General features: G+C 42.9%; 3 protein-coding genes and 1 long non-coding RNA gene across 4 annotated transcripts; 3 read left to right on the top strand and 1 right to left on the bottom strand.

Annotated features, from left to right (window-relative positions):
- The first annotated feature begins 589 nt into the window (after positions 1 to 589).
- Positions 590 to 2,830, top strand: LOC134036526 (coagulation factor XIII B chain-like). Its single transcript, XM_062481512.1, has 6 exons — positions 590 to 889; positions 1,177 to 1,362; positions 1,687 to 1,851; positions 2,198 to 2,380; positions 2,462 to 2,488; positions 2,730 to 2,830. The coding sequence occupies exons 1-6, from the start codon at positions 787 to 789 to the stop codon at positions 2,828 to 2,830; spliced, it is 765 nt and encodes a 254-aa protein (XP_062337496.1). The 5' UTR covers positions 590 to 786.
- A 116-nt stretch (positions 2,831 to 2,946) lies between these two features.
- LOC134036934 (uncharacterized) lies at positions 2,947 to 4,317 on the top strand. Its single transcript, XR_009932468.1, has 5 exons — positions 2,947 to 2,976; positions 3,091 to 3,252; positions 3,373 to 3,546; positions 3,817 to 3,840; positions 4,124 to 4,317. It is a non-coding gene; the product is annotated as an uncharacterized LOC134036934 (long non-coding RNA).
- zbtb41 (zinc finger and BTB domain containing 41) lies at positions 3,826 to 10,397 on the bottom strand. The gene is made up of 11 exons (XM_062482108.1): positions 10,258 to 10,397; positions 8,648 to 9,817; positions 8,216 to 8,423; positions 7,922 to 7,991; positions 7,590 to 7,737; positions 7,136 to 7,265; positions 6,865 to 6,960; positions 6,341 to 6,447; positions 6,078 to 6,183; positions 5,825 to 5,913; positions 3,826 to 5,693 (listed from the first exon to the last, which is right to left on the bottom strand). The coding sequence occupies exons 2-11, from the start codon at positions 9,786 to 9,788 to the stop codon at positions 5,071 to 5,073; spliced, it is 2,718 nt and encodes a 905-aa protein (XP_062338092.1). The 5' UTR covers positions 9,789 to 9,817; positions 10,258 to 10,397; the 3' UTR covers positions 3,826 to 5,070.
- Positions 10,398 to 11,305: 908 nt separating this feature from the next.
- LOC134036929 (protein crumbs homolog 1-like) lies at positions 11,306 to 16,822 on the top strand. The gene is made up of 8 exons (XM_062482107.1): positions 11,306 to 11,456; positions 11,724 to 12,701; positions 13,492 to 14,045; positions 14,210 to 14,375; positions 14,726 to 15,644; positions 15,753 to 15,794; positions 15,899 to 16,021; positions 16,144 to 16,822. The coding sequence occupies exons 1-8, from the start codon at positions 11,399 to 11,401 to the stop codon at positions 16,394 to 16,396; spliced, it is 3,093 nt and encodes a 1,030-aa protein (XP_062338091.1). The 5' UTR covers positions 11,306 to 11,398; the 3' UTR covers positions 16,397 to 16,822.
- Positions 16,823 to 16,827: the final 5 nt, after the last annotated feature.

Genomic DNA, 16,827 nt, shown 5'->3' with positions numbered 1-16,827 from the left:
ATTTGGTTCAACTGCTTAGTTCTCTGAAGGTTCAGATGGTGTTGAAGGCACTGGAGAAAACATGATTCTCACCATGCACCCAGCTACACCCGGGTCAGAGGAGGAGCTCTGGAGCAGATAGATGGTGTCATCCACTCCGATGACATGCTGGTAGGCGAATTGCAGGAGGTTCACGAAGGCAGCGGGGTACCCCTTCTTGGGCACCAGGACCAGACAGTAAGTTTTCCACATCACATTTCAAGACTCGGGTTGAAGTCACTCAGGTTGAAGTGAGCTGCGTGTATTTAACTACCATGTATGGCGAGGGAGTGAATTTGTAAATGTAGATTTGTGTGTAAATGTACTGTTGTGTAACAACAGTATATGAGTGAATAGTGGATGAGATGTTTGTTTTGGGGTGTGTATGGGGGATGGTGTGCTTTAGTTGGAGAAATTAAAGGAGTTACCATTGTCATATGTCAATCCTAAGCGGTAGATAAACTCTGACCTTATATGACCTTACTAATTCTTACACAGTTTTCTCATATTACTATATTGCTGGATTTTTTATTATTGGCTTGCAGTCTTGTAGGTATGTCTCCTTTTTACCCAGTGTGTGTGCTCCATTTCATGTTCTAGACTGGAAAGAAAGCTGCCAAGACAATTTATGTACAAGGACTGCCTTTTGTATTTATCCACCTGCTTTTTTTAGTATACCAGACTGTTATTGGGAGGGGCTTGCACAATGATTAACTTGGACTGAACAACATATGTCTCAGGCAACGCATGATTCTCACTACCTAAGCAATGGTATTTGCTATCAGGTTGTATCCTTCTCTACGTTCTGATGAAATGGACAAACTAGGGTGTCTTCTATTCGTTCTACTGTTTAGTTCTCTTGTAGCGGATGGTAAGATTTTTTTCATTTCACATCTTCCGATAACTTCTGTGTGTTTATTTTATCTTCAGAAATGGGTCTCCAGAAATGGGGGATTTATTTCCTGTTAAAATTATTTTTTCTTCAAATTAATCGTAAATGGTGAATGATGGACAGCTACACATTAACTTGTTTGTAAACCGAATATTCTAACCACTGAAATTTTAACTTTTGTGAAATATCCTGTCATCCTATCATTTAAGGTAACTTCAAGAGAAACTGTCACCAACTAACTTAAGCATTTTTCTAACCAATTTTAGGTCAAAGTTCAGACTGCTCCAAATCATCTTTGAAAAATTGCTATTTTGTCCCTGAAGAAAACACTTATAAGCATGGCAGTGACATTACATATGCCTGTGAAAAGGGTTATAAAAGAAGGGAAGAGGGATGGTGGGGTACCAGCAAATGTGTTAATGGCACATGGTCACCTGAACCTGTATGTATAGGTAAGTCTTTCATGATAGCATATGCTTTGCGAAGTGGCCCACATGGACATAAAACACAAATCATCAGTCAAAAATACTATGGACATTTATGAACATACAGCCTACTTTCTGCAAATAACCAAATAAGGATTTTCTAGACAGTTGGAGGATTTTGAGATGTTGGACCACTTTGATTCAGTTCAACCTTCAAAGCATTTTTGCTGTTGTTATTTTCAGATGAAAAGCATTGTGCCCTGTACCAAAAGTCCCTGATGCTTTAATTTACATTAGAAGAACATGGTTTCTGTTTCAACGTGGATGAACATTGTTTACATTATTTTTCAGATGAAAATGAATGTTTCGCCCCTGATGTCCCTAATGCTGAAACCAGACAGCTTGAAACTGGAAAAGTTCTAATTGAATGTGAGGCTGGATATGAAATAGACACCAGCATCACTTCAATAATAATAACATGTAAGGATGGAGAATGGTCAACAGGATCATGTAAAAGTAAGTTTCTGTTTCATAGTCGGATGGTGTAAACTACGAGTCGAAACATTTGAGATGGTACAAACTTGTGTGGAATACCAGGACCACTTCCAATCTGGTGACATCCCCTCTTGCTTGGCCTTCCTCAATAGCTTACTTACAAATGATGCACAAGTCCTTGCGAACATAATGCATGAAGCTATGTCTATTTTATGAATAAACAAAAACAAATGACAATTTAATATAAGATGGTTGAGTAACATTTCGTCTTTATGTGTGTTGCCTTTCTTATCTCAAGCACATGCTGTCTGTCTGATGGTCTGCGCTCTGTTTACTCACCATCATCTCTCTTTTATTCTACTTACAGAGAGTGCAACTGCATGTGGTGCACCTGCTTTTGTGTCTGATGCTGTTATCATCCATAAATACCAGGACACATTTGGGGATAAAAAGGCAGTAGAGTATAAATGTAAGGATTCCTATACTTTGGAAGGTTCTATGAAAAGTGTCTGCGAGGACGGGAAATGGAGCTCACCGCCCAACTGTCTAAGTAAATAGCCTTCGTACTCCCTTCTGTTTTTTGAACTACACATAACAATTGTTTTGACAAGTATTTTAACTATTCCTACAGAGTTAATTGAACCAACTCCAGCACCAAGTAAGCAGCCCAAATAGGGCAATGTATTTATTCTTCTTGATGATTAGCTGTATTGAAATTTGGAAGCAGGGAAATCACTAAAAGGACTGAATAGCCTACCTCAATATTGTCTTTTGACTTTTCTGGCTGCTGTGTTTGAAGTCGATCAAAATATTTAGCAATGTAGCGCACATCCTTAAATTGTTCTGTAAAATGTAGTGGTATTTGGTAACTCATTCTGTATTGCCATTCAATCTTTGAGGACCTGTCCAACCTAAGCCTGCTGCTGATGACACAACAGGTGATGGACATTTTGTTTTCTCACGACACGATAGATCGTTGAAAAATATGGCGTCACTGTAATCAAACTCGATCACCACCAGAGTGGTCCTGTCCTGTGCTATTTGAAGTGACTTGTCGACTTCTGTGTTGTAACATGTCATTTACTGCATTTTTTGTAGAAACAAATTTACGGCCGCCAGCTACCACACAGCACCGGACACAACCATGTATGGCCATTGTGTATTCTCACATAATCACTTCAGAAGATTCCCAGACATTTTGCATGAAGTTGAATGAGGCTAGGCTACATATTTTCTAATCATTTTTTGTTTGTTTCCTAGTGAAGTTCTGTGGTACAGGCCCTGATTTAACAAACGGTCTAGTCTCTCAGCTTGATGAATCAACACTGTTATTCCGATGTACTGCTTATTACAAGCGTGAGGGACCAAAACACGTTTTTTGTCTTGAAAATGGAAAGTGGTCCACCCAACCCGTTTGTTTAGGTATGTAAAATATGTGCGTGCGTATCTATATCTAAAAAAAACTTTAACTTAACCGACTCTTCTCTCATTCCCTAAAAAGATATTGTGCACTAACCCGTTTTGTTTCACACGTTTCTTCAGAACCTTGTTCGGTTCCCAGGACAAATCTGCCAAAAGGAATGCAACAATCTATATTATATATAGAGGAAGGAACGACAACACGATTCTTTTGTTACAAGGACTGGAGCTGGGGATTGTATCGAGATCATTTTTTAAATGTTAGATGTTTGCAAGGAAAACCATTTTTTGATAAATGTGTGCCTTAAATCCCCACCTCTATAAATTAAACTACACAAATAACATTGAACAACAAACCTTTACTTTGGGGAAATGTGTCAAACCAATTCACTACAGAATGTTTAGTTTTGTTTCCATGTTTTAATATAGTTTGTTTCCATGTTGTTTCCATTTAATACAACAGCCTTACTGCTTAAAACTTAAGCAATAACATTGCAAGGTGTAAATATCAACGTGGCTGTGTTGTAGGTATTTCAAATAGCTGATTTCCCATAATTATTTTTGTAGGTCAGTCTCATTAACTTCAACTCGGTAAGTGAAGTATATCCTGTCCAATTTAAGACATAACAGTTGAATTCACTGTTGAAGTTGAATTGTCGAAGTAGTTTAGTTCTAACAAGGTTAGATGGCAGTTGTAATTATGTTCGAATGTTCCTAATGATCACAAATGGCAAGCTTATACACAGGAATATTGAAGTAATAAAGTGAAAAAATATGAATGGCTATAGTAGGCCTACTGTCCAGGTCTGTGTACATCTGAAGTATGTAGAATAGAAATGTGGTTTTGTTGTCAATGGTGACTGTTCATTTTCAGGTGGCAGAGGGTGAGAATCCCACCACAACATCAAACTAAAACTCCAACCAAATGAAGAGTTATTAGAAGCTTTCCAGAGGACATGATGTAGCTTTCATGTTCATCAATTATAACGGTTCTATTATGGTCTGTATTCTCACATCATTTAAGATCACCTTCTCACATGGTTGATACAATTAAATGTCTTAAATCAATTTTGATGCTTCATGTGAATGTTGTAAACTAGGCCAACAGGACCCTTATACAACCACCATCAACACCTTGCAACACCCACTATGAAACTTAAAACCTTTTTACCAGGTTTTTTCTATTTAAAACAAGCAAATAGTAAACATGTTATCCCCATCAGAAATGCTTTGTGCCAGTCAGGGATAACAATTGATTTCAATCTGGTAATAACAATAAGTATTATCAGTCAAATATATCAGTTTATATAGTCAAAGTCAAACGGTGTGTTTGTACTGTTTGAACGGTGTAACCTATCAGTCACAACAACAACAAAAACTGGACCATTAACGGAACCCAATGTATAAACATAGCGCATGGAGTCAATATTACAGTGTGACGAAAACACAGACCGATCCCTTCGCTTTACATAACATCAAAGATTGGGAAAATATAGAAAAGGTGTCAAGATTTGTTCAAACAAGTGGCAACATTACTTGTCTCATACTACTGCAACGTTTCCAAGTATAGAACATTGCATGGTTGGGGAAAACAACAACATCATGGATAATGTGTCAGAGCTCTCATGGTGAGGAAGATATAAAATGCAGCTTCACTGCTGCACATTTCTGTGGTGATAAAAAAAAAAAAAACTAAAGTATACAAAACATATTTTATTATAGTGCTTCTTCTGAACTAACTCTCAGTATATTCCTCTCCAGCCACAATGCATGTCTGTCGCTCACTGTTGCATACAAAGCCTGGTGGCAGGTCGGAGGTTATTAGTGGGGGTGATCAGAGTTAGAGATATTTTGGACAGTGGGGGCAGAGTCCAGGCCGAGTAATGTCCCCAGATAAGACTCCCTAGGGTCCAGCATCTGGTCTGGCCGTACTGGGTGCACTATGTTGGCAGGCTGAGGGGTCAGCGTGTACTTCTCCAGGAAGGCCAGGTCCGTGGCTGCTTGGTACCTGGTTATCTGGGCCTGGGCTTGGGGTGACGTGAGCACACCATGGGGTTGGGTGGAGATAGTTGTTCTGTGTCTGGCCAAGTCACCTTGTCCTTGGACGCCCGACATGAGGACGGGCACCAGAGTGACAGGAACACGCGAGTCTGCGGTGGCACTCTGGAAGATGGTCTTGGGTTCCTCAGGGAATACTTTAGGGGGTTCATCGTATGGCAGGACGGCCATCTTGTCCTCGTTAGTTCCGGTGAGAGGCTGCTCGCTGAACTTTGTGCTGTGAACGTGGTCCATGTGGTACTTGAGCTTGTCTTTTCTCTTAAAGGTGGCACTGCAGTGGGGGCAGTTAAAGGGGCGGGCGTCCGAGTGAATCACCATGTGTTTCGTCAGAGTCTTCTTAATCCGGAACGTTTGGTGGCACACTGGGCATTTGTGTGGTTTCTCACCTTTCAGAAAGACAACAATGAAATGGGTCAGATTTGAAGAAAAACAAATTGAATCCGAAATCAAAACAAATGAAATCCGTCCAAAGAAAGTGCCAACTCAAAAGGGGGAACGAGGGGGAGGGTCATCTTACCTGAATGTGTCCTAAAGTGCATCTCTAGACTGGACTTCCCCTTGAACTCTTTCTTGCAGACCTCACACTGATGCACCGCCATTTTATACCTGTATACACAAGCCTTATTCACGCATGTGGTTTCAAACCACATACCTAGAAAACACTTTCATGTTCACATTTTTATCGTCACACATTCACTGGAAGAGCACACCATCTTTTGGCTCAAGGATTCTAACACACCACAACAAGGCTTAGGCAGCTACACCCTTACTTTTGCCACACTTTTTCTCCCAAGTGGACACTCTTGTAATGGACAGTCAGGTGATCATGCCGTCTGAAGCACTTCCCACACTCCTCACATTGGTGCGCTTTCTCACCTGCATCCAATTAAGAAAGAGCTCAGACCACAATTATTTTTAATTCACATGCATACATAGCAGGTGTACACTGATACATTCCATCTATATAAACACCACAGATTATACAGATTGAACCGAGACTGCGAAAAAAAGGAGATTAATGGGGACATAGAACCTGAGTGTATTTTCTGGTGTTTGGTCAGATGGTCATGACGAATAAAGGTTTTCCCACACTCGTCACACTCATAGCGTTTGTCATCGTGATGGACACGGAGATGAAGCCTATCAAAATCAAAAGGATAATGTTCGGTACATACAGAAATAAATAGATGACCATGTCACCATAATAATAATGTAATTGCAGTGCTTTGAGTTTCGGCCCAACCAGCTTTTCTCACATCACAGTTAGGTCATTCTCATGTTCTTTGGAAAACTCCAAACATGCTTTAAGATGGTATGTTTTAGGCCTTCTTCTTGTTACTGGAGCATTACACCCACATGGCTGACTTCTGCATCTCTCATCCCAACCAATGATCTGAACTCTCCAGATCCTTCAAGGTTCTTATAGGCCTCTCTTTGGGGCTTCTCTAACGAGACATGCTTTCGGCCCCAATAGAGGCTGGATGTTTAGAAGGGTGGTGCAGAGGAGGGGGTACCTTGACTCTGTGTAACAGGGTTAGATATTGGATGGAGACTGACCTATAGGAGCTGCCATGGCGGAAACTCTGCCCACAGATACTACAGAGATGGGGCTTCTCTCCACTGTGGATACGCAAATGTTCCCTCAATGTTGTTCTGTATATGCAAAGGAAAACACAACAGAGAAATAGAAAGTATTTTTTATGAGATTAATATCGAAAGGTCAGTATATCAATGATATAAAGTACATTTGAATGAAATTGGCTGCCTTTACAAAGGAATTGAGGCCTGGACGTTTAAACATGCAGATCGTGCTGTAACACAGTCTTACCTCTCCCTCACTGATTTCCCGCAAATGAAGCAGGTCCATTTTCTCTTCCCTCCATGTGTGCATTCAATGTGTCTTTTTCTGTTGCCCGTGTCATTGAACTGTCGGCCACAGATGTCGCATGGGAATGGACCTGTGGGCAGATAAGAGGTTTAATTTAATTTGGTGCTTATGTCACAATCCTACTTCTAATGTTAATATTAGCTTTCGACCATTGATTAACACAATGTTTTTGAAGAATTTACGAAGCATTTAATGATTAGACAGCATTTCCCAATAGTTACATTCAAATGAAATACATTGACTCACTCACTACACAGTCTAACTGAAGTCAACAGTTTCAATCTTTTGGATCAGTTTCAAGGTAAAACATTCGGTTTTACCTTGGTACCTTGTTTAAGGTTTAAACATTCGTTTAAACATGCTACAAAAACTGAGGGTTTAAGGATGTTCGCACCTAAGTGGTACTTTTCTTGGTGTTTCAACCTGGCAAACCTGGACTTGAAGTAGTCATCACAAAAGGAGCATTTGAAGGGCCGGTCCTGTGAGTGGAGGATCATGTGTTCCTCCAGATGAGGTCTACGTGTGAAAGACTTGTGGCAGATCTAACTCAGGGGTAAGAAGGAAGAGGATTAAGTGCAACCCGGATCATCTGGGCAACTAACCGCAGATTCTGTTGATAAGACAATCACCTTGCAAACATTAGTGAGGAATGAAACTTAAGGAGTCGAAACGTGTCTTCAATTGGTTCTTTTAAACCCCTAGCATTAGGATACAATCAAAGCTTACATCACATTTCCAACCTTCGCTCTTCCTCTTCCTCATTATAATAAACTCTTGGATGTGGTCTGGGTGGAACCTGTAAACATGGGGCAAGTTAACACATATCCTACTGGACACAGTTTGGACACACTGTGGTCAGTCAGAGGTTTTCGACTATCACACTTCCAACATTGTTTTCGAAGAAACAATGGTTCACCTCTTTCTTGACAAACTATGAATAAAATTGTACTGAATAATTGATACAGTTTTTTTCAAGAAAAAGGACCAATGACTAAAGCCAGAGGGGTGGACCTGGGTTACCTTCTGACATGTTTGGACAGGGTTTTCCTGCTGGCATGGAGCTTGCTGCAGAAGGGACACTTGTGCTCCTTCCTCTGGAAGGGAGCATCATTGTCGTGTTTCTTCTTGTGCACAGTCAAGTTGGACTTGGTGGAGTAACACTGTAGACAGACGTCACACTGGAACGGCTTCTCCCCTGTGTGGACCCTGGTGTGACTCTCATACTTCCCTAAAAACATTTGAGAAACATTACAGCCTGGGGTGTCAACCTATACCACCATTTCTGGTCTAAAGGAGAATTTTGTTTTTATGTTGCAGCACAACATACATTTACGATTGTGTACAATAAGCTAACATGTCAACTGATGAGAGGCAAATTATTTCCTTTCAGATCAATTTCAGGCCAATTTAATCATGTACCCCATCCAACCTGCTTAATGTCATTTTTCTCACCTATACGGTCAAACGTCTTGTCACACTTGGGGCACTGGAGAGTTTTCTTGCTGGCGGTGTGGATTATGACTGGTGCCAGGCCCTCTGGGTATACAGGTGCATGATTAGCACTGTCAGAGGTCTGACTGTACACCTCCACCTCAGGACCAGTTTGATCTTCTGCAGTTTCCACAATGACACGTTGGTTCTCCACTTCCAACTCTTCATCCTCCCTCTCTTCTTCATCCTCTGATGCACCACCTGAGGGAGACTTGCTTTCCTGTTTCCTGTCGTCATGTTCTTCTTTGTTCTCCTCTTCCTCTGGTAAAAAGGGGCCTGTCTCTTGCCCAACAGTGTCCTGAGATGGTTCATCCATGTTAGCCTCTGTGGCCTCATTGTCACTCATTTTAAATTTGGCAGGGACTTTCCTCCTTCGAGCTGACCTCCTAGCAGTTGTGGTCACCTGACCTTCTGCTGCATTCTGAACCACTGAGTCCCCTTGAGTCCCCCCTCCTTGTGTACAAATGTGACTCTTGGCCAGGTGATTCTCCAGAGACTTCTTGTAGCAAAACCTGCGGCTGCAGAAGCAACACTGTACACTAGTCTGGCTTTGGTCTCTGGTGCCATCTGCTGGGGCTTCAGTGTTTCTCTCAACATCTGGCTCCACCCCAGTCTTAGCCTGGGCCAGGACACAATCCACTGGTCCTTCTGTCTCGGTCAGCAGCTTTACCACATCCATCATATCCAGGAAGCGTGCTGCCTTGGTCAGGGCAGGGAGCTCCCTTTCTGAGACCACACATTCTGACGTATACAGGAAGTGCAGCAGGTGCTGGAACACAGACTCCTCGACATGGTCCAAGGTGACATGGTTTGTGTGTGGGTTCTTGGTAAGCTCAGCATGGAAGTAACTGCTACCCTGGGCCAGCACCACTTTGTGGGCACTGTACTGTTTTCCACCCACTGAGACGTGTAGGTCGCAAAACCTCTGCTTGGTTCTGTCCTCATTTAAGAACTTAAGGACATTGTTACTGTGCTGCATCAAAGCCAGGTGCTTCATCTGACTGTCAGGATCTGACATGACACCTGAATCCACCATGTCCCTCCGTGAACTGGGGCTTCTTCTCTGCTTAGGTGGCTGAGGTTTGTTTAATTTCCTTTTCATCCTGGTGTGTCATGAGTCATTCGATTTTCCTGAAAACAGTCATAGCAGCTGGTCAATGATATGGTGAAGACATAGTCAATGATATTGGACAGGGGCATGGTTTTCTTTGGTTGAGTGTTATTAAGAGGTTTGAAATATTTTACATCAAATTACCAGACCCTATTGGATTCGTAGTTACTCTGTGAAATTACCGCAAACAATAACATACGTAGAATTGTATGACGTTGACGATGTTATAGTTTGATGTGAGTAAAAGTGCCAAGTTGCGATGAAACGTGTTGCACACATTTTACATCAGGTCTTTGACATTCTGTCTAGCTGGCTAATGCACTCCCGCATTCGCTATGCACCTCAAGGACCCCTATGTTGTTATGTTTCGCAATGGGCCCCCTCGGAGGAGAACTTGACAAACGACCCTTTCTGCCCCTCGGGTAGTGTAATTACTAGCGACGCTGATTTACAAGCCTACCTTAGCCGTTTCGATTCATCAGATTTGATCAAGCAACCGTGGCCGTATATATGTTTATTTTTTCGAAGAACATAGCGCTAGCTACATTATATTATCCTGAACATCTCAAAATTGCCCCACCTTCCCAACCTCGAAGTGTCAGACACCTAAACAATCTGCCATTGGCTGATTCAGTTATTCTAGTAAAAAACGTGTTGATCGCGTGCTAGACAAAATACAGCTATAGAGTAATTTCATTTTTTATTACCTATGTTATAAAAATAGGTATTTGTGTATGCAGCGTACAGAACGTGCTCAAATGATTTATCTAATCAGTTTGTGTATGTAGAATGTGCAGGCGTTTATCACATAGGTCATTGAGAATGGTTACATTGCATTGTGGGTATTGTAGTAAAAAGTTTAGGAAACACCGAGAGAAATGCACTTTTATCCAGAGCCATGTAGAGAGACTGTCCCTGTCTCTACTCTCTCTACATGGCTCTGCACTTTTATCCGCTGTTACTGGCTTGGTATTCCTGTCACAAATTGTGTAGGCATTCTAAAGATCCTTTCTATCATATTGAAGACTATTTATAATGGCAAGATGTTGCTATTAGCTTGCTTTTGATGTTGATGTACTTGACATGTAGAGGTGCATAAAGTGCAAAACTAACCTCATGATATAGATTAAAGTAACTGAGGCCAATTACTGATAATGAATTAAATCAACAAAGAGACTGGTTGTGTGTGCGTGTTTATGTATGTGTGTGTGTGTGTGACCGCGTGTGTGTGACTGATTGTGTATGACATGCATGTGAAAAGGTGAACAATTACCCACTTTTACTGTGACTCTTGATTCCTTGTATTGAGGTACCTTTATTGCTCCTGGCAGGCACGACTCCAAACGTGGAAGGTGAATATGTTTGCTGTTGCTTAAATGAGTCCTCTGAACCCGATACTCTGGACAACTCTGTTTGTAAGACATTGTAAGTGCATTAGCTTAATCCCATATATCTGGCTTGCAGTGATCCCAACCTTGGTCAATGCATGCATGGGGATAACGGCATAAGATGGCATTCTATGAACCAGGAGTCTTCATCGCTCGGTGAAATAACATGGATATTTATTCAGGCAACTTGATTAGGAGGATTTGAAAACAACAATGTTGACAATGTTGAGAGTCTACGGGTATTTTTGTGTTTTAGGGTTTCTTATTGCAGGTAATTTCGCTCTTTGTCTGATGCTATCTTGTTGATGGGCTATTTTTGTATTTTGTTCTGTGAGCTACAATTCTGTCTACAGTAAAGAGGTCAAGGAGTAGCTCTGTCAACCTGTTTTATTTATGTTGGACATTCTCAAGACATCACAATCTGCAATGTTATGAGTTTCTGTGTCTACACCAGATAATTATTGTTCATTATACTAACTTTCTTCTTTGCAGTCAAACTGAATTCTCGACAGTAAAATCTTTTTAATGTTCCTTGTAGACACTCTCTCTGACAACGACATTAACGGATGTGAAGAGCAGCCGTGCCATAACGGTGGTGTGTGTGTTGGCGATCATGCAAGCTACCGATGCCTCTGCTCCCTGCAGAGCCGAGATGGGCGCCTCTATGGGGGAGAGAACTGCACAGTTGCTCTGCTGGGTTGTAATGCCAACCATTGTGAGAATGGAGGAATTTGTTCTCCTCTCTTCATAAACAATCGGCATGCCTACACATGCATCTGCCAGGCCGGTTTCTCGGGCCTGAATTGCAAGACTCCTACAGTATTTTCATTTGAGACCCAGGGTCACATGTATGTGGCAACTCAGCTTCTGGATCCTGAAGCACCGCTCAACGTTACATTCAGCTTCAGGACGAGACACCCCATTGGCACCCTCCTCCAGCGGAGGGTGGATGACCTGCTGCTCACCATCGAGCTGGTTGATGGGCGTCTCCGCCTCAGCAGCCTGCGGGGTCAAGGGTCAAGCACCCTGGTTCAGGAGCTCCCTGAGAAGGTGGCGGACGACAACTGGCACCGGGTGGAGGCCCTGCTGGGCGGTGTTGTGAGCCTCATTAAGCTGCGCCAACCCTGCTCAGAGGGAAGTTGCTCTATGGAGTCTGGCACAGAGGACGCTTTTCTGGAGCAAGGCTCGGGGTTCCTTGAGCTGGAGTCTGTCCGCCAGAGCCTCTTTATAGGAGCAGAAGGAGGGAGGTCGGGCTCAGCAGCAAAGAGAGAGACTGAATACCCTCCAGCCTACCTCGGCTGCTTCCGAGACGTGTTTGTGGACTCACGGCTCGTGGTGCCCGCTGGGAAGCTAAGTATCAGCTCCTCCACCCAGGTGAACGTCACACTGGGGTGCAGTGAAAGGGACAAGTGTGAGGATAGCCCTTGTCAGAACAGGGGCCGCTGTTTGAGCCAAGGATGGAGGAGATTCTCTTGTGATTGTCAGAGGCCCTATGAGGGGCCCACCTGTGCAGAAGGTAAGGACTGAGGGATAACCGTTCCAGGAATCACTTGTAGAAAGTACAGTACCAGTCAAAAGTTTGGACACATTTTGTAGCTCACACAAAATGCCATCCCCATAGTGGAAAACATCAACTGTAATGACATCTATATAATAATAACACTAATAATAGAACAGTACAATTACATCTCTGATGACCCTGTCAGACACTGAACCCATTTTTCATCTGCCTAGGTCAGATTAAGCAGTAATGCCACACTGCTAATTTCAGCCTCAGAGAATTCACAACCACCATCTGAATGCCAGGCATCTTAACTGAGCACCCAACACAGAATAAAGTTAGCCAGTTCATTTAAAAGGAGCTTATAGAGCTAGTAAAAAATAGCACACACACAGGCATGAAGGGGGTTATCGACAACACCTGGGATGAGGATTAAAGAAACGTGGGATTGATTAGCAGACTAGGAACAGCTTCGCTTTCAGGAAAACACATTGGCCTAGGGACTCTGACCACTCTCCGTCAACGTGATCTGTGTACACAGGCAGGAGTTTCAGTCAGAAACATATTGTAAAACCATTTGTCAAAGGGATTGGGTTCCTTCCCATTGCAATATAGTCATTTTAAGGGAGATCTAATGCATTGAAATTTAAATTGTGTATTAAGGTTTATGACATAATACTTTTTTGTACGTATTCTTTTAAACGTTCTGTTATTATTACACATTATTGAGCTGAGTTGATATTGATCTCAACTATGAAAACTATAGGGAAGCGTTAAATTTGACTATTTTGTGTTCTTCCTTTAGAATATATCACTGCTAGGTTTGGCAACCAAGACTTCGGGAGCTTTGCCCTCTTCTCATTGGACGATGACCCAGGGGACAAGTTTGTTGTGTCCATGTTTATCCGCACAAAGCAATCCAGCGGCCTTCTCCTGACTCTGGCCAATATCACCAGCCAGTACCTCCGACTGTGGCTGGAGGAGGGCCAGATCAAAGTTCAAGTCAACAATTTTGAAAGCCTGGTAGGGCAGAGCTCAGTCAGCAATGGACACTTCCACCTGGTGATGGTAAAGCTGGAAGACAGAACAGTGGCCCTGTACCAGTCAGGCCACAGCCAGGGGACGGTCCCTATCCGGCCTGTACTGGCTCAGTCAGGGGACCTAGTCTACGTTGGTGGTCTGGCTGACCAGCGCGCCACTGCCTCCTTCGGGGGTTACTTCAAGGGGTGTGTCCAGGACTTGCGGATCAACAGCAGACGCCTGCAGTTCTTCCCTATAAATAAAACTCCAGTGGGCTCTTTCAAGCTGGAGCAGCTTACCAACGTCACACATGGGTGCACCAGTGATAACGCATGCTCTGTAAGTCCCTGACAGACCTGCACATGGTTGCTGATGAGACCCGTAAATATCATCTACATACCTACATACTGTATATAGATAGGGCAAGAAAGACAGCCCTCAAGGTCATCAAGGTTGGGCAAGTCATCACTGACAGGACAAATGACCCTGCTTATCCTCCTCAGGCCAGTCCATGTCTAAATGGTGGAGTTTGCTACTCCATGTGGGATGACTTCAGCTGCAGTTGCCCTCCCAATACTGCAGGGCGACGCTGTGAGGAGGTGAAATGGTGTGAGCTGTCCCCCTGTCCCTCGACCACAGTGTGCCAGCCTCTGGCCCAGGGTTTTGAGTGTGAGTAGTTAAGGTCCTCTAAAGTAGGAGCAAAAAGGCTACACTTCAAAAGCACTTATGAATGTCATGTCTGTATCATAGGTTCATGCTATTGTCTTTGTAACACAGTATTATATTCTCCTTTCATTCATTGATGTGTGTGGACTGATTACACGATTATAAGGGTATATAAGGGTATTCCTATGATTAGAGATTATAGTGTTAAGTGTTAAGGGTTACCACATGGACCTTGTTTATTTGTGGTCATCATGTTCGTGTTTTTTATTAACCTTGATACAAAAAAGAAAACGGCTAATACATTTCTAGCTCATCAAGTATACAACTGATTGAATCTGCTCTTTGTACTACAGGCAGGTCTAATGTGACCCTCCGAAGTGACCAAAGCACACTGATCTACAGAGGCAATGGGAAAATCAGTCGCAGCATCAGCAGTGTCGTTCTTAGTTTCCGAACCAGGCAAACTGACAGCACCCTCATGCATGCAGAACGAGGTTCAGAATACCTCACCATCTCCCTCCAGCATTCCCGTCTGCTTCTGGAGCTACAGGTGAAAGCGGGTGTAGGCTCTCCGAAGCTGACTGCACAGAGCTGGGGGCCGGTTAGCGATGGCGAGTGGCACATGGTGGAGCTCTCCATGGAAAACCCTGACCTCCAGACCTCCAGGTGGATCATGGTTCTGGACAAGAGGAGAGAGGAATCAGATGTGTCAATCGTATCCTCTGGGAACCTGGACTTCCTGAGAGATGGGGTGGACATCCTCCTGGGGGGGCTAGGACCTGAAACTGGGGGGCACCTGGCTGGGTGCCTAGGGCCTGTGGAGATTGGAGGGCTTTTATTGCCCTTTTATGGAGACACTGACCTGAATCTACCAAGGCCTCAAGATGAGCAGTTTGTGAAGATATCTGGCAGTGAGCCTCCCCAGTACGGTTGCTTGGGAGCAAGTGTATGTGCACCCAACCCCTGTCTGAACCAGGGTATGTGCGAAGACCTATTTGACCAATTCCTCTGCAAATGCTCTCCAGAATGGTCAGGACCACAGTGCCAGGACTCCACTGACACCTGTGCTTCCAGCCCCTGTGTCCATGGCACCTGTAATATTCGGTCCGGTGGGTATATGTGTACATGTGAGCCAGGATACACAGGGGCCCGGTGTGAGGCAGACGTGGACATGTGTGATGACAACAAATGCAGCCAGGGGGCCACTTGCCTCAGAGGCCGCCTGAACTATGCCTGCCTCTGCCCCCAGAACATGACCGGGTTTCTCTGCAAGTGAGTCTCAAACACCTTCCATCTGAACTACTAACACTATGCATGTATTTCATAGAAGCAAAGAAATACAAAAAAACTAACTTATACAAATAACATTTTATTTTCCAGTGTGAAAATCCCTGACATACCATGGTATATTGACAAGATTATGTAAGTACATAGTGATGACCAGCATCCCACCAAATCTTGTGAGTTGTCTCATGCTAGCGTTTTTTCTGTATTTTTGTCTTAATTTTTGTTTGTTTATTTTACAGGATTCCAACCCTGCCTGTGTCTGTTTGCCTGAGTAGCAGGTGGAACTACAGCTGTTTCAATGGTGGAAACTGCTCTACAGTGGAGAACACCTGTGACTGTCTTCCTGGTTTTATGGGCCAATGGTAAACCATGGATAGTAACAGTAACTTAATCCATTTGACTTCAGCATAGAGGATATTTGCTGTCATTTCCTATTAAAGCTCTGTACCAATTCAAATGACTGCTAAGTATTCCTTCTCTGCAGGTGTGAGATGGATGTGGACGAATGCATGTCCAGCCCCTGTCAAAATGGAGGATTCTGCCGCAACCTCAACAATGGATTCCATTGCATGTGTGAAATAAGCTTCTCAGGCGAGCACTGTCAGATTGACGTCAGTGACTTCTACTTCTACGTCTTCCTGTTTCTGTGGCAGAACATGTTCCAGCTTATGTCATACCTCATCTTGCGCCTCGATGATGGACCTGAGGTAGAGTGGGGATTCAACATGGAAAACTAGAAGCAGAGTGAGAGGGCTCTGTACACACATCTATGATCAGCTTACCTTCACAGAATCTTCACAGCAAAATATGATCTTCACTATCAGCATGTGAAGTATCTACATATCTACTTATTGTGAATAGAAATTTCATCTGAACATAAAATACATTATGTACGACACAGATTTCAGACTGTGTGCTTCAAATATGTACTGTATGTTATGTAGTAGTCTCTCATACTTAAAGCACAAGATTGTAGAAGGCTGTTTTTGTGCCTTATATATTTTTTAAGATAACTTTTTTTCTAATGTACCTTGTTTTATATTGAGACATACCTGTGTTAACTTGTAGTGCTGACAGATATGACAGAGCAAATATCTATTTTTGAAAAACCCTAATTGTGTAGTTAGAAAATACATCTGAATAAATACACATAAAAACACAAATCCAT

This window comes from Osmerus eperlanus, chromosome 16, assembly GCF_963692335.1.
Source record: "Osmerus eperlanus chromosome 16, fOsmEpe2.1, whole genome shotgun sequence".
Taxonomy (NCBI): Eukaryota; Metazoa; Chordata; class Actinopteri; order Osmeriformes; family Osmeridae; genus Osmerus; species Osmerus eperlanus.
Note: the sequence above shows the minus strand (reverse complement) of the source record. Positions and strands in the feature narration are given on the sequence as shown.

Bases quoted from the DNA above. Each gene is read 5' to 3' on its own strand.
- LOC134036526 (XM_062481512.1), top strand. From the start codon at position 787: ATGGTATTTGCTATCAGGTTGTATCCTTCTCTACGTTCTGATGAAATG. The intron at 1,363-1,686 runs GTAAGTCTTTCA...ATTATTTTTCAG, and splicing joins ACCTGAACCTGTATGTATAG to ATGAAAATGAATGTTTCGCC. The intron at 2,489-2,729 runs GTAAGCAGCCCA...TCAATCTTTGAG, and splicing joins TGAACCAACTCCAGCACCAA to GACCTGTCCAACCTAAGCCT.
- zbtb41 (XM_062482108.1), bottom strand. From the start codon at position 9,788: ATGAAAAGGAAATTAAACAAACCTCAGCCACCTAAGCAGAGAAGAAGC. The intron at 8,424-8,647 runs GTGAGAAAAATG...AAATGTTTTTAG, and splicing joins CAAGACGTTTGACCGTATAG to GGAAGTATGAGAGTCACACC. The intron at 5,694-5,824 runs GTAAGATGACCC...TCTTTCTGAAAG, and splicing joins GCACTTTAGGACACATTCAG to GTGAGAAACCACACAAATGC.
- LOC134036929 (XM_062482107.1), top strand. From the start codon at position 11,399: ATGTTGACAATGTTGAGAGTCTACGGGTATTTTTGTGTTTTAGGGTTT. The intron at 12,702-13,491 runs GTAAGGACTGAG...TTCTTCCTTTAG, and splicing joins GGGGCCCACCTGTGCAGAAG to AATATATCACTGCTAGGTTT. The intron at 16,022-16,143 runs GTAAACCATGGA...CCTTCTCTGCAG, and splicing joins CCTGGTTTTATGGGCCAATG to GTGTGAGATGGATGTGGACG.